Source organism: Onychomys torridus, chromosome 8 (genome assembly GCF_903995425.1).
Source record: "Onychomys torridus chromosome 8, mOncTor1.1, whole genome shotgun sequence".
NCBI lineage: Eukaryota > Metazoa > Chordata > Mammalia > Rodentia > Cricetidae > Onychomys > Onychomys torridus.
Genome location: NC_050450.1, coordinates 68,545,643 through 68,558,600, shown reverse-complemented (window position 1 = coordinate 68,558,600; position 12,958 = coordinate 68,545,643). Strand labels below are relative to the sequence as shown.

The following is a 12,958-nucleotide window of genomic DNA, read 5'->3' as shown; positions in this document are numbered from 1 at the left end:
CCGTATGTTTTGTTTTTGTTTTTTTGTTTTTTGTTTTTTGAGCTGAGGATAGAACCCAGGGCCTTGCGCTTACTAGGCAAGTGCTCTACCACTGAGCTAAATCCCCAGCCCTCCATATGTTATTTTAAAACACTAAATTCATGGAACTGTTATTACACAGCAATTGCTAAGTAGCATACATCCCTTTTTTGTGGGTCCTTACAGTCACCATCTGCTTCCAAGATCACTACAAGGACAAACTGAACTCAGCACAGCTGTGATACTCATTGCGACACTCATGATTTCAGTTTATTACATTGAAGGCCACCGAATAAAGGAACAATAGCAAAGGCACACAAGGTTAGGTCCAGGAAGGCTCCCTCTCACTACTCACTGGGCCGTGCTCTACCCTCCCAACAGTGGTACGTGGGGACATACACAGTGTATGCTAGCTAGGGGTGTTTACCCAGCTATGCTGTGAGATTGGGCTTTTAATTAGCCGTCAGTCATGTAACACTGATTGAACCAACAATCCCAGATGAGAACTAAGTGATAGAGAAGGGTCCAAAGCCTCTATTAGGCAGGCTATTCTGAGGCCTTAGAGGTCACCTTCAGGAGACACCCCAGGCCAGCCTTTTCTCTGAAATGCCCAAGGTTCAAAGAGCTCAAACCCATTTAGTTAATCTTATCCCACACACAAAGAAGAATAACTTCAAAAGTGAGAGGAGTCATACCATATAGTCCAAGCTGGCACTGAACTCCCTTTGTTGACCAGGCTGGCCTCAAACTTGCAGTGATCCTCCTGCCTCCACTTCCCAGGTGCTAGGGTTACAGACACGTACTACCATATCCAGTTTCCTTAAGTGGACTTCTCTAGTTGCCTCTAAACAGAGAGACTAGGAAGCCACTGCTCTAACCCTGGGAGTGTACCTGCTTTATTTCCAGGTAGTTTCCAGGACTTAAGCCATACAGCCAGAAGGCAGGATGCAAAGGGCAGGAGGCAGAGACCTCACACTCATACAGAAGCCTCTCCTCATCAGAGACTGAGTAGAAGGCAAGCTTCCCCAGCTCAAAGTCCAGCCACACACCCACAACCTCAGGGCGGCCTAAGTGAAGGTCTGTTTTCTTCACCATGGCCCAAGCAGAGAACTGGCCAGGCCCTTTCCACTCTATACACCAAGAATCCATAGTCCTTCCCAGCATCTGGTCCCGCTTCATGCCCCACGAAGCCACCCCAACAGCCCAGTGGTTGCAGTTCCTAGTATCCACTTCCCAGTACTTCTGGCCAGAAGAAAGGGCCTGGGAACATAAGACCTGGCTAATTAAAAATCTCTCAGGACTGCAATGATAGGGCTGCAGACAACGAGACACCGTCACAGTCCGGCAATCGTTGGAAACCTCCAGGCTACAGGAGAGGCTCCCCAAGTCAAAGGTTGGACTGATGGCATCTGGGAGAAATAAACACAACAAGAACACGAACAGTCAGTTATTTTTCACTTTTATTTATTTATTTTTTTTTTTGAAGCTGAGGATCGAACCCAGGGCCTTGCACTTGCTAGGCAAGCACTCTACCACTGAGCTAAATCCCCAGCCCCTATTTTTCACATTTATATGTATGAGTATTTTGCCTGCACGTATGTCTGTGCACCACACACATGCAGTGACCACAAAGCCAAGCAGAGTGTGTTAGATCCTCTGGGACTAGATTCCAGACTATTATGAGACACCAAGAGGGTGCTAGGAATCAAACCCAGGTCCTCTGGAAGAGCATCCAGTGCTCCTAACCATTGAGCGGTCCCTTCAGGCATGGATAGTCAGTTTTTGATCATCCATGCTGGAAGTCATTCACTCAACAGAAAAAGTAGCATTTTATATTTTGGAGTGTTTACGTTAAATTGATACATATACTTGTAGAAAAATCTACATAATTTTCATGTTGTATTATCAATGCCCCGTTCCTGCTTTTCTTTTCTTTTTTTTTTTTCGAGACAGGGTTTCTCTGTGTAGCTTTGCACCTTTGCTGGAACTCACTTGGTAGACCAGGCTGGCCTCGAACTCACAGAGATCCACCTGGCTCTGCCTCCTGAATGCTGGGATTAAAGGCATGCACCACCACTGCCCAGCTTTTTATTTTCTTTTACCTCCGATCTGGAAGCTATCTCTTAATCCCACGCAGTACAAAGTCATTCTCACTTTTTTCAATACCTGTGCTTTGTGAGTATAATGGCTATGTATGCCCAGGTCTATGTTTTATTCATTTACATACAATAGTTCCCTCCCTCCCTTCCCTGCCTCCCTCCCTCCTGTCTGTCTAGTGCTGGGAATCAGACCCAGGGTCTTGCACATATTAGACAAATACTCTACAACTGAACCACACTCCCCTACTGTTACGTGATAATATGTGAATATCGTCTTCTCTACTCCAGGCACTTCTCTCCCTCCCTCCCTCCAGATCTACCATGTTATTATTACCATTGCAAAGAAAAGAGAAAAGAGGCCCTAGAGGTGACTTGTCCAGGCCTGCACTGCTATCTATCGGAGCTGCTGAGGTCAAAACCCGGGCTCCAGGGTGCATGTGCTCTTAAGGACCATCTAGTCTGTGACAGCAAACAGTATGTATGTAAGTGGGGAAATAAACAGGTGTAACTGATGACATCAGCATGGATGTGCTTGGGATCTAGTGCTCAAGGACCTAGTCTAGACTAGAATTTGGGAATCTGGATTGGAGAATCCTCTTTGATCCTCTTTGTCTTTTTTTTTTTTTTTTCTTTTTTTGGTAGCTGAGGATTGAACCCAGAGCCTTGTGCTTGCTAGGTAAGCGCTCTACCACTGAGCTAAGTCCCCAACCCCCTCTTTGTCTTTATATTAAGCTCTCCATATTGAGGGGACCTAGTCTAGAAGAAAAAAAATCCAAGGGTATGAAGTCAAAGATTAGGTCCCACAGTAAGGAGGTGAGCACAGCATATTTAAGTCCCTCCATTCTACATATAAGTAGTTTTATTTTTATTTATTTTTTTTCAGATTGAGTTTCATGTAGCCTGGGCTAGCCTCACACTATGCAGTTAAGGATAACCTGGAAACACTGATCCTCCTGCCTCTACCTCCCAAGTTCTAAAAGTTCTAGGATTACAAGTATGTACCATCACACCTGGTTTATGCAGTGCTGGGGACTGAATCCGGGGTCTTTGTGCATGCTAAGAAAGTACTCTATCTACTGAGTTATTCTGTTGTTTTGTTTTGTATTTCAAGAGAGGTTTTTTGTTTGTTTGTTTGTTTTTGTTGGTTTGTGTGTGTGGGTGTGGGTGGGTGTGTGGGTGTGTGCGCGCGTGCGTGCATGTGTAACCCTGGCTGTCCTAAAACTCACTCTGTAGATCAGTCTGGCCTCAAACTCAGTGATCCATCTGCCTTTGCCTCACCACCACTCCTTGGCTGATCTACTGAGTTATATCCCAGCCCTAGTATGTTTAAATGGACCTCATACTTACATAAGGCAAACCGAGAAGCTTTCCTGGGTACAGGACTCCTTTGGTCAGGCAGGCATAAGGAAGTAGATGGCATTTCTAGGAATTAAAAGAATTGGGAGGAAGAAGCCCCCTTAGCAAAAAGGAAACCAAAGGTATCCAATTGTCATGATATGGGTATAGGCCTGCATTCTTGGGTTTTTTTTTTTTTTTTTTTTTTTTTTTTTTTTTTTGGTTTTTCGAGACAGCCTTTCCTGGAACTCACTTGGTTCCCACCTGCCTCTGCCTCCCGAGTGCTGGGATTACAGGCGTGCTCCACCACTGCCCGGCGCTTCTGATGTTTTACAATCTTGCAGGGAATTAGCATAGGGAGGATATCAAGGTCATGTCAGCATGCAAGGCAACAGTTACCCAAAACGGAGGCCAGGGCCCTACAGGTCCCCCACTTTTACTAAAAAATGAGCTTCTGACTTAGGTTGTGTGGGACGTCAGCAGGTCACCTTACCCATCATGGAGACACCTGCTCAGGCCACACAGGCGTTCTGTCTTAGGTTGGTGAGTGCCCCCCCAGGTATTACCAGGCTCTGAATACTCACTATCATACAGGCTCAACCATGTGTGAGCTGCAAAGTTAACTGCTGCCAAAGATCTCAAAGTGGCGCTGAGCTTGCAATCTGTGTGTTTGACATAGAAAAGTCCTAACCCACCCATAGCCAGTAGGCTAAAGGCAACTGAGCCATTCCCTTCCTTAACGAGACTTATTGGAGTCCTTGTAAGATGGTATCTAAACTGGAAGTCTTACAAATGTGAGTTTTGCTTTACTCAGGGCCTGGGCTACAGAAAACACCTTGTGGTCGTATTCCAAAATGTACACAGCCACAACCATGCCTCAGCCCACTCCTATTCAACTTACACCACCATAGCAAAAAGCAGCCATGGTCTGGGCCCGTCCCCAAAGAACAAAGCCAGGGGCATTTGACCATTCCCACCAACTTTCTCAACCAGTTATGCTCCACTAAATAACGTCAGCTCACCCTGAACTTGTTCTCCAGGAGCATCTGTCCGTGGGACACTCCCTTGTAGTTTTTCCTGAATTTCTTTTAGGTTATGGAGAATCTCTCGAATTTTCCTCTCGGATGCATTGGATGTTACCAGCTTTGGCGAACTCAAGGAATGTTCCTCCTCAGAGGAAGGAGCCTATTGATCAAGGAGTAAAGAACAAGTGAATGAAAGTCAACCATGGAACTCATCAAATCTGCTCAAGATCTGCCTCCCATCTATAGTTTTTCTCATTTAACTCTAAACAGGCTTTTTAAAACAACATTAGGGGCTGGAGAGATTGAAAATTTATTATTTATTTTTATTTCATGTGCATTGGGGTTTTTGCACATATGTTTGTGTGAAGGTATCAGATCCCCTGGAACTGGAGTTACAGACAGTTGTGAACTGCCATGTGGTTGCTGGGAATTGAACCTGGATCCTCTGGAGGAATAGTCTTAACTGCTGAGCCAGCTCTCCATGATGATTAAGAACAACGGCTGTGATTCCAGAACCTGGGTTTAGCTCCCAGAACCCACATAGCATCAGGCATACATGAGGGCACAGACATACATGCAAATAAAACACCATAAACATAACAAACAAACAAGTAATATTCCCTAGCAAGAAGTGGTGGCTCATGCTTGTAATCCAAGCATTTAAGAGTCCTGAATAAACCGGGCGGTGGTGGCGCACGCCTGTAATCCCAGCACTTGGGAGGCAGAGGCAGGCGGATATTTGGGAGTTCGAGGCCAGCCTGGTCTACCAAGCAAGATCCAGGAAAGGCACAAAGCTATACAGAGAAACCCTGTCTCGAAAAACAAAAACAAAACAAAACGACAAAAAAAAAAAAAAGGTTGGGGACTTAGCTCAGTGGTAAAGTGCTTTGCCTAGCAAGCGCAAGGCCCTGGGTTTGGTCCTCAGCTCTGGCAAGAGTCCTGAATAAATCTTTAAAAAACAAAAGTCCTGAAGCAAGTGCACTGCTATGAGTTCAAAGCTAACCTGGGCTACAGAGTAAGAGCCTATCTTAAACAAACAAAAACCATCACGCTCAAGCAGTTTGTTTGGTTTTTTTCACAATCTTTTTTTTCAAGACCAAATTTCTCTATGTAGCGGCTGTCCTAGAACTTGAGGCTGGCCTCAAACTTAGAGGTCCACCTCCCTCTGCCTCCCAAGTTCTGCGATTAAAAGTACGTGCCATCACCACCTGGCACATTTTTCTTTTTATTTTATATTTATGAATGCTTTGCCTGTGTATTTGTGTGCATGTACCACACGTGTGCCTGGTACCTAAGGAAACCAGAAGAGGACATCAAATTCCCTAGAATTGGAGATACGGGTGGCTACGAGCCACCATGAGGGTGCTGGAGATCAACCCCAGGTCACCTGGAAAAGCAGCAAGGGCTTTTAACTGCTGGGCCATCACTCTGGCCCCTTTGTGCACAAGATTTATTATTTATTTCTTAATGTATTTTTTATGGTGCTAGGGATCAAATCCAGAGCCTTGTGCATGAACTCTACTTCTAAGGCACATCCCCACTGTAAAACCCTTTCATTTTTGTATATATATTTGTTGTTATGTATATGTGGTGTAAGCGTGTGGGGGGGGTGTAATACATGCACATGGAAAAGGACATCAGGGTTCCTGCTCTGTCACTCTCCACCTGATCGCCTTTAGACAGGGTCTCTCACTAAACCTGGAGCTAGGCCAATGATAGTAATCTCAGTCCCCCAGGCCTGCTACCCTTGTAAACCCAGTTCCAAGATCACAGTAAGATCACTGTGTCTGTCTTGCCCAGGTTCAGGGAGAGACTCTGCTCAGCCTCTGACTGCACGGGTCAGAAGGTTGCCCCTGTAATCACAGAGACAAAACAAAAAGCCCATGGAATCCTGAGAGCCTCTGCGGGGAATCCGAGGCATTCAAGGCAGTCAGTGAAGGCCCCTCTTCCAGATGACTTAGGGTATGAAAGAGTGTAGTCATCCCCTAGGTGATGGATAAAGGAAGCAAATGTTTCAAAGGCATCCATCCCACAGTGGGAAGAAACAAGACAATCTACAGGAACTGACTGGACTTCGGTGGCTAGGCACACGGAGCCAGAAGGTCAGGAGGGAGGTGGTCAGGAGAGGATCCCATGTGGTTTTGCTGGTTCCGTGAGGATCTGGCTCTTAATCCCAAACAGGCACTGCCACAGTTTAGATCATACATGGCTCCTCCAAAGGCCCAGCTGGGAATGCTTAATCCCCAGGGCATTCTCCATAATAGGAGGCAGTGGATCCTTCAGGAGGTGTGGAGTACAGCAAGGTCTTTAGGCCACTGGGGGCACAAGGCGCTCCTTTCCTCTCTCGCCCCTGCTCCCTGGCATGGGGTTGTGAAGTTCTGCTCTCCCACGTTTCTGCCGTAAGCAGCGACCCAAAATAACCTTTTTATTTTCAAAAACTGATTGTCTCAGGTTAAGCAGACATCATCAGAGTATTTCAAGCAGATGAGTTACATGGTCATATTTGTGTGAAGAAAGGTGACTAAAATAGAGTGGGACATTTGCAGGGCCTGGTGGCTATCCAGGCAAAATATTATCGTGGCTTGGACTAGAGAATTCTCAAGAACTCAGAGGTCAATAGATTTGGAAGATACTGCAGCTGGCCTCGGAGCTACAGCGTGCTGCTAGGCAGGTTAGGGCAGAGGAAGTGACATGACATTCTGGCTATGTATTTGGGAGAATGAGACCAAGGCTGTGAGGGAGAATCCCCAGAGGAAGTATAGTTTGGGGCATTTAACGGTTTTGTTTCTGAGATACCCAAGAGGAAAAGTTGAGATGCAAGAAAGCAGTGGAAGCAGGAAGATCAGGAGTTCAAGGCCAGCCTAGGCTAGAGATCCTGTCTCATAAAACAAGCAAATGAAAGCAGCCTGGAGACTGAGCACAATGGGGATACTCAGGCAGCTGGTTCAGGAGGTCCATGAGCTCATGTTGAAGAACAGCCTGGACAGCAATAAAATTCCATCTCAAAGGGAGAAATGGGGTCTTAGCAAGATGCTCAGTTGGTAAAAGTGCCTGCTGCACAAGCCTGACACCCTGAGTTAGATCCTGGGACCAAGTGGAAGATGAAAATGGGTTCCTGAAGGTTGTGCTCTGTCCTCCCTACACACACACCCTCCCCTACACATACACACCCTCCCCTACACACACACACCCTCCCCTACACACATACACACATACCCTCCCCCACACACAAACTCTCCCCTCTATACAATAATGAAATATCTTTTTAAAGGTCACTGAATAGGGCTGGAGAGTTAACTTGGCAGTTAAGGACATTTGTTGCTCTTGCAGAGGAGCAGAGTTCAGTTCCCAGCAACCACATGATGGCTCACAGTCATCTCTAACTTTGATTCCAGGGGATCCAACACCCTCTCTGACCTCTACAGGGATCAGGCATGCATATGGTAAATATATATTAATAAATACAGGCAAAACACCCCAGACATAAAAGATAAATACATCTTTAAAAAAAATTGAAGGTTAGTGAAGATGACTCTCAAATCCGTGGGATTTACCGCGAGCTTGTTGGTGGTTTTAGAGACAGTGGATTGGGTAGAGTGGGAAGGACAGATCCCAGCCTACCGGAAGCTTCCAGCAGGGAGGTGGTGGTGCACGCCTTTAATCCCAGCACCCGGGAGGCAGAGCCAGGCGGATCTCTTTGAGTTTGAGGCCAACCTGGTCTACACAGAGAGTTCCAGGAAAGGCACAAAGCCACACAGAGAAACCCTGTCTCGAAAACAAACAAACACAAAAAAAACAGCAACAAAAAAACCCCTCATGTCCTTCATGCCAGATTTCCAATCACCCACATTTGGCAGACAATAGTAAAGGTGATTGCATTCCATGTGTCTCTCATACTGCTCTAGCTGGAAGCTGCCCTTCACCCTGGCCCCTCCTTTCCCACCTGAACCTACCGTGGCCAGGATGCCTAGTCCATTGTCCAGTCCAGATTCCAAGTGAGATCTTTGCGTTTGAAGGCCCTTGACAACGTCTACAAGCTGTTGGAACAATTTTGTCAGCTCCTGGATGAATTCTGTGGTGCTTTTCTGTACCTTTAAAAGAGCAACACAGGGCTTCTAGTCCCCCAAAACTGGACCAGGACCCACCACTCAATACAAGGGCAATAGTGGCATGAAAGACAGCATCAGAGCAATGGAAAAGAATAGAGAGCCGAGAATCAACCTTCAGATACACAGTAAAATACATTTGTACAAGAATGCCAAGACTACTTAAAGGGGCAAGGAGTCCCATCCCACCACCACCACCTATCCACCACCACCACAACCACCACCACACACACACACCCCCACACACACATACAAAAAGGGGGGGGACAAGGAGTCTTTTCAACAAACACTAACTAGAAATATATATTCCTATATCAATGAATAAAGTTTCTTTGGTTTGTTTTTGTGACAGGATCTCTCTACATAGCCCTGGCTGTCTTGGATCTCTGTATGTAGACCAGGCTGGCCTGAACGCACAGAGATCCAACTGCCTCTGCCTCCTGAGTGCTGGGGTTAAAGGAATGTGCCACCATGCCCTGTTTGAAGTTGGATTCTTACCTAACATGATATAGAAAACTATAGGAGGAGGCTGGGGGAGAGTGCATGCCTGGTACATCAGCCCCAACTGAAGAGAGTCAAGTTGAAAACAGGAACTCGATTGTAAGATAATGGACACCGTAGCAGTAGCTACAACAGTCAAATGCAGAAACAATCCAGATGTTCATTACTAGATGAACTGATTGGAAAGTGGTGTATCCACACAGAGGATAAGACAGCCATCTAAAGCAAGCGTGCTCTGACCCATGTTACAAGAGTCAGCAGGGCGGTGGTGGCGCACGCCTTTAATCCCAGCACTCGGGAGGCAGAGCCAGGTGGATCTTTGTGAGTTCGAGGCCAGCCTGGGCTACCAAGTGAGTTCCAGGAAAGGCGCAAAGCTACACAGGGAAACCCTGTCTCAAAAAACCAAAAAAGAGTCAGCTCTGGAAATATTATGGGAATGAAAGAAGTTAGTCACAAAGGGACATGGAATGGCCCCCATTTACATGAAACATGCAGAACAGGTAAATTCAGAAACATAAAATACATAGTTGTGGCATATTACTATAACTAGGTAAAGATGTGTGACATTTGTTTATGCTGTGGAATATTAAACTGTGTAAAGGTGTTTTACACACACACACACACACACACACACACACACACAGGGGCAAGAAGTCAGGCAGCCAGCCACCCGCCAGCTAGACAAGAGAAGCAGGGAAAGTAAGATCCACAGAAGTAAAGAAAAGTAAAAAGCCCGAGGCAAAAGGTAGATAAAGAGAAACAGGTAAATTTAAGTTAAAAGAGCTAGCCAGAAACGAGCCTAAGCTAGGCTGAGCATTTATAACTAGTAAGACATCTCGGTGTCATGACTTGGGAGCTGACTAGTGGTTCAAAAGAAAAAGGCTGGTACAGTAGATGAGATGTGTGGAGATTGGACAGGAATCAGGTGTCATTGCTTAGCGGGTACAGAGGTCCTATTTGTAGTGATGAAATCACTTTGGAAACAGCGTTGACAGATGCATAGTATTGGAGACATGACAAATGCCATCGATGTGTACACTAAAAAAAAAAAAAAAAAAAAAAAAAAAAAAATCGACAGGGCTGGAAAGATGGCTCAGAGGTTAGGAGCACTGGCTGTTTAGAGGTTCAATTCCCAGCAACCACATGGTGGCTCACAACCATCTGTAATGAGTCTGGCGCCCTCTTCTGGCCTGCAGACATACATGCAGACAGGACACTGTAAATAAAATTTTAAATAGCAGACCTGAGTCCCAAAGCCAGACCTTCTGGTGTTGCAGTCCAAGAAATGTGGTCTGGCCTTCTCAAAAAAAAAAAAAAAAAAATGGCTGGCCGATCATGGTGGCACACGCCTTTAATCCCAGCTCTTGAAGAGCAGAGGTATGCAGAGCTCAGAGTAGGTCCATTCCTACAATCCCAGACTTGGAAACCCAAGGCAGGCAGAGATCCTTACTTCAGGTTCATGGCCAGCTTGGTCTACACTAGTTAGATGCTGTCTCAATAAATAAATAGAATTAAACAGTGTTAAAACTTGCATATATACTACCATACTAAATATTTTCAGACATCACAGAAAGACTGTCGGAAAAATGGAAATATGCAAGGTTGCACCACACCTCGGTTGGATGGGATTTAGATTAACTACTGTTTGCGAGATTTTTAACTATTGTTTGTGACTAGACCTTACTATGTAGCTCTGGCTGGTGTGCGGGAAGCCCCTAGCTCAGCCTCCCAAATCCTGGGATTACAGGTGTGCGGTCACCACGCCGGGCTTTTAAACTTCTTTTTTTAAGTTTCTCGAGACAGGGTTTCTCTGTGTTGTGTTGGCGCCCTTCCTGGATCTCGCTCTGCGGACCAGGCTGGCCTCGAACTTACAGAGATCTAAAGGCCTGTGCCACCGCCTCCCGGCCCACTTTTCAACTTCTTTATACAACTCTAAACTTTCCAAAGATTCTCCCCGAAAACAGATCAAATTGATAAAAAAAAAAAAAAAAAAAAAAAAAAAAAAAAAAAAAAAAAAAAAATCACGTAGCGGAAGAAGAGGTCGGGAAGGCAGGAGAGGCCCAAGAGGGCGGGCTTCTTACCGGCGGCGGCGCGGGGCGACGAGGCGGCGCGGGCACGGGCGTGGGCACGGCTTTGGGGCCAGCCTCGAGCTCGTGCGACGCTTGGCGGTACTTGTCCGCTAGGTCCTGCAGCAGCGGGTTCTTGCGCAGCGTGGGCTTCGCCTCCGGGCCCTCCCGGCACGTAGGGCAGGCCCAGGGGCGGCCATTCACGCCCGCGCGCTGCGTGATCCACAAGCCCTTGAGGCAGCGGAGGCAGAAGCTGTGGCCGCAGGGCAGCGTGGTGGGCCAGTCCAGCAGCCCTTGGCAGATAACGCAGCCCAGGTCCTCCTCGCTCAGCCACACGGGGACCGAAGTGGCTAGCACTGGGGTCGCCATACTGGGCGGCGGCCAGAATTCCCAGTAAGCCTCCGCTGTGCCCCACCACTACCCTAGTTTTGCCCCGCCTGCCGCATCGCCCCGCCCCACCCGCCGCATCGCCCCGCCCTACCCGCCGCATCGCCCCGCCCCACCTCGCAGTCTTCCCAGCCTATAAAAATGCTTGCTAGCTGGCTGGCTGGCTGGCCTGCAGCCAGGAAAATCATTTCTCACAGTCCTCTGGCTCCTGCTCCTGTCTGTCCATCAACATGCATCATCCCCAACAACTTAAGCTATGAAGAGGGTTCGCTTCAGGAACTCATTTTAGGGTTGCGCCCACCAGGCGTCACATTTTATTTTCTGAGATCTGTGCAAACAAAACAGAAAACAACTGCAGTGCAGCCTAAATTGCTGTGTATTTTGAGACGTTGAAGATGAATTCAGAATTTTGTTGTTTATTTTGGTTCTCGAGATAGGGTTTCTCTGTGTGTATCCCTGACTGTCCTGGAACTTGTTCTGTAGACTAGGCTAGCCTCGAACTACCAGAGAATTACCGTCTTGCCTCTGCCTCCCGAATGCTGGGATTAAAGGCATGTGCCACCAATGCCCAACTATTTTTTTTATAGTTATCTGTCTATATGTGAATTGGTGTTTTGCCTGCATGTGCATCTGTTGGGTCCCTGGAACTGGAGTTACAGACAGTTGTGAGCTGCCATGTGGTTGCTGGGGATTGAACACAGGACCTCTTGAAGAGCAGGCAGTGCTCTAAACCGCTGAGCCATCTCTCCATCCTCCAGAAACTATTTTTAATAATCTCCCAAAAGGCGTTTATTGGGTTAAAAAAAAATGCTGTATTTTAGGCTGGACGATGGTGGCACACGCCCTTAATCCCAACACTCGGGAGGCAGAGGCAGATGGATCTCTGTGAGTTCAAGGCCAGCCTTAGTTCCAGGACAGTCAGGACTACACAAAAAAGCCCTGTCTCAAAATAAACAATAAATAAATAAATACGAAAAACAACCAAGCAACCAAGCAAGCAAATGAACAAAGTTTACTCTTTTATTTCTGAGGAATAATGCCAAAAAAACCCCTTTTCTAAGGCTTGTCAAGTGGTTCTCAATTCTAAGCAGTTAAACTACTTAGAGATATTTTTGTTTACCCTGATATATTCAGAAAGGAAAATTAGAGCATTGTTCATTTCAATACATCGTTGGCAGTCTAATATTCTTGGAAGGATTTTATCTTACATGCTTGAGATATGTTTGAAAGTTTGGAGGAGTCAATTGAGCTCATTGAGTTTATGAAGAATATTTACCACTTTAACTAAAACCAGCCTGTCAAATCAAATCCATCTGCTGTTCAGTTAAAAAGGGGGGGGGGTGCTGGAGATGTAATGCAGTTGGTAGAGTGCTCACTTTGAGTATGAAGCCCTGGGTTTGATCTCCAGCACTGAGCATGGT

The 12,958-nt window shown here is 46.4% G+C and overlaps 1 protein-coding gene across 1 annotated transcript; it reads right to left on the bottom strand.

Annotated features, from left to right (window-relative positions):
* Positions 1-262: 262 nt before the first annotated feature.
* On the bottom strand, positions 263-11,578 carry Rnf135 (ring finger protein 135). Its single transcript, XM_036196373.1, has 5 exons — positions 11,166-11,578; positions 8,431-8,568; positions 4,475-4,637; positions 3,465-3,539; positions 263-1,427 (listed from the first exon to the last, which is right to left on the bottom strand). Exons 1-5 carry the CDS (start codon positions 11,517-11,519, stop codon positions 892-894), a joined length of 1,266 nt encoding a protein of 421 aa, XP_036052266.1. The 5' UTR covers positions 11,520-11,578; the 3' UTR covers positions 263-891.
* Positions 11,579-12,958: the final 1,380 nt, after the last annotated feature.

What these genes read in the sequence shown, in the direction of transcription:
- Rnf135 (XM_036196373.1), bottom strand. Translation starts at nt 11,519, where the DNA reads ATGGCGACCCCAGTGCTAGCCACTTCGGTCCCCGTGTGGCTGAGCGAG. An exon ending in TCCTGGAGAACAAGTTCAGG is followed by an intron (nt 3,540 to 4,474) that starts GTGAGCTGACGT and finishes TTTAATTCCTAG; the next exon opens with AAATGCCATCTACTTCCTTA. An exon ending in AGCTTCTCGGTTTGCCTTAT is followed by an intron (nt 1,428 to 3,464) that starts GTAAGTATGAGG and finishes TATTTCTCCCAG; the next exon opens with ATGCCATCAGTCCAACCTTT.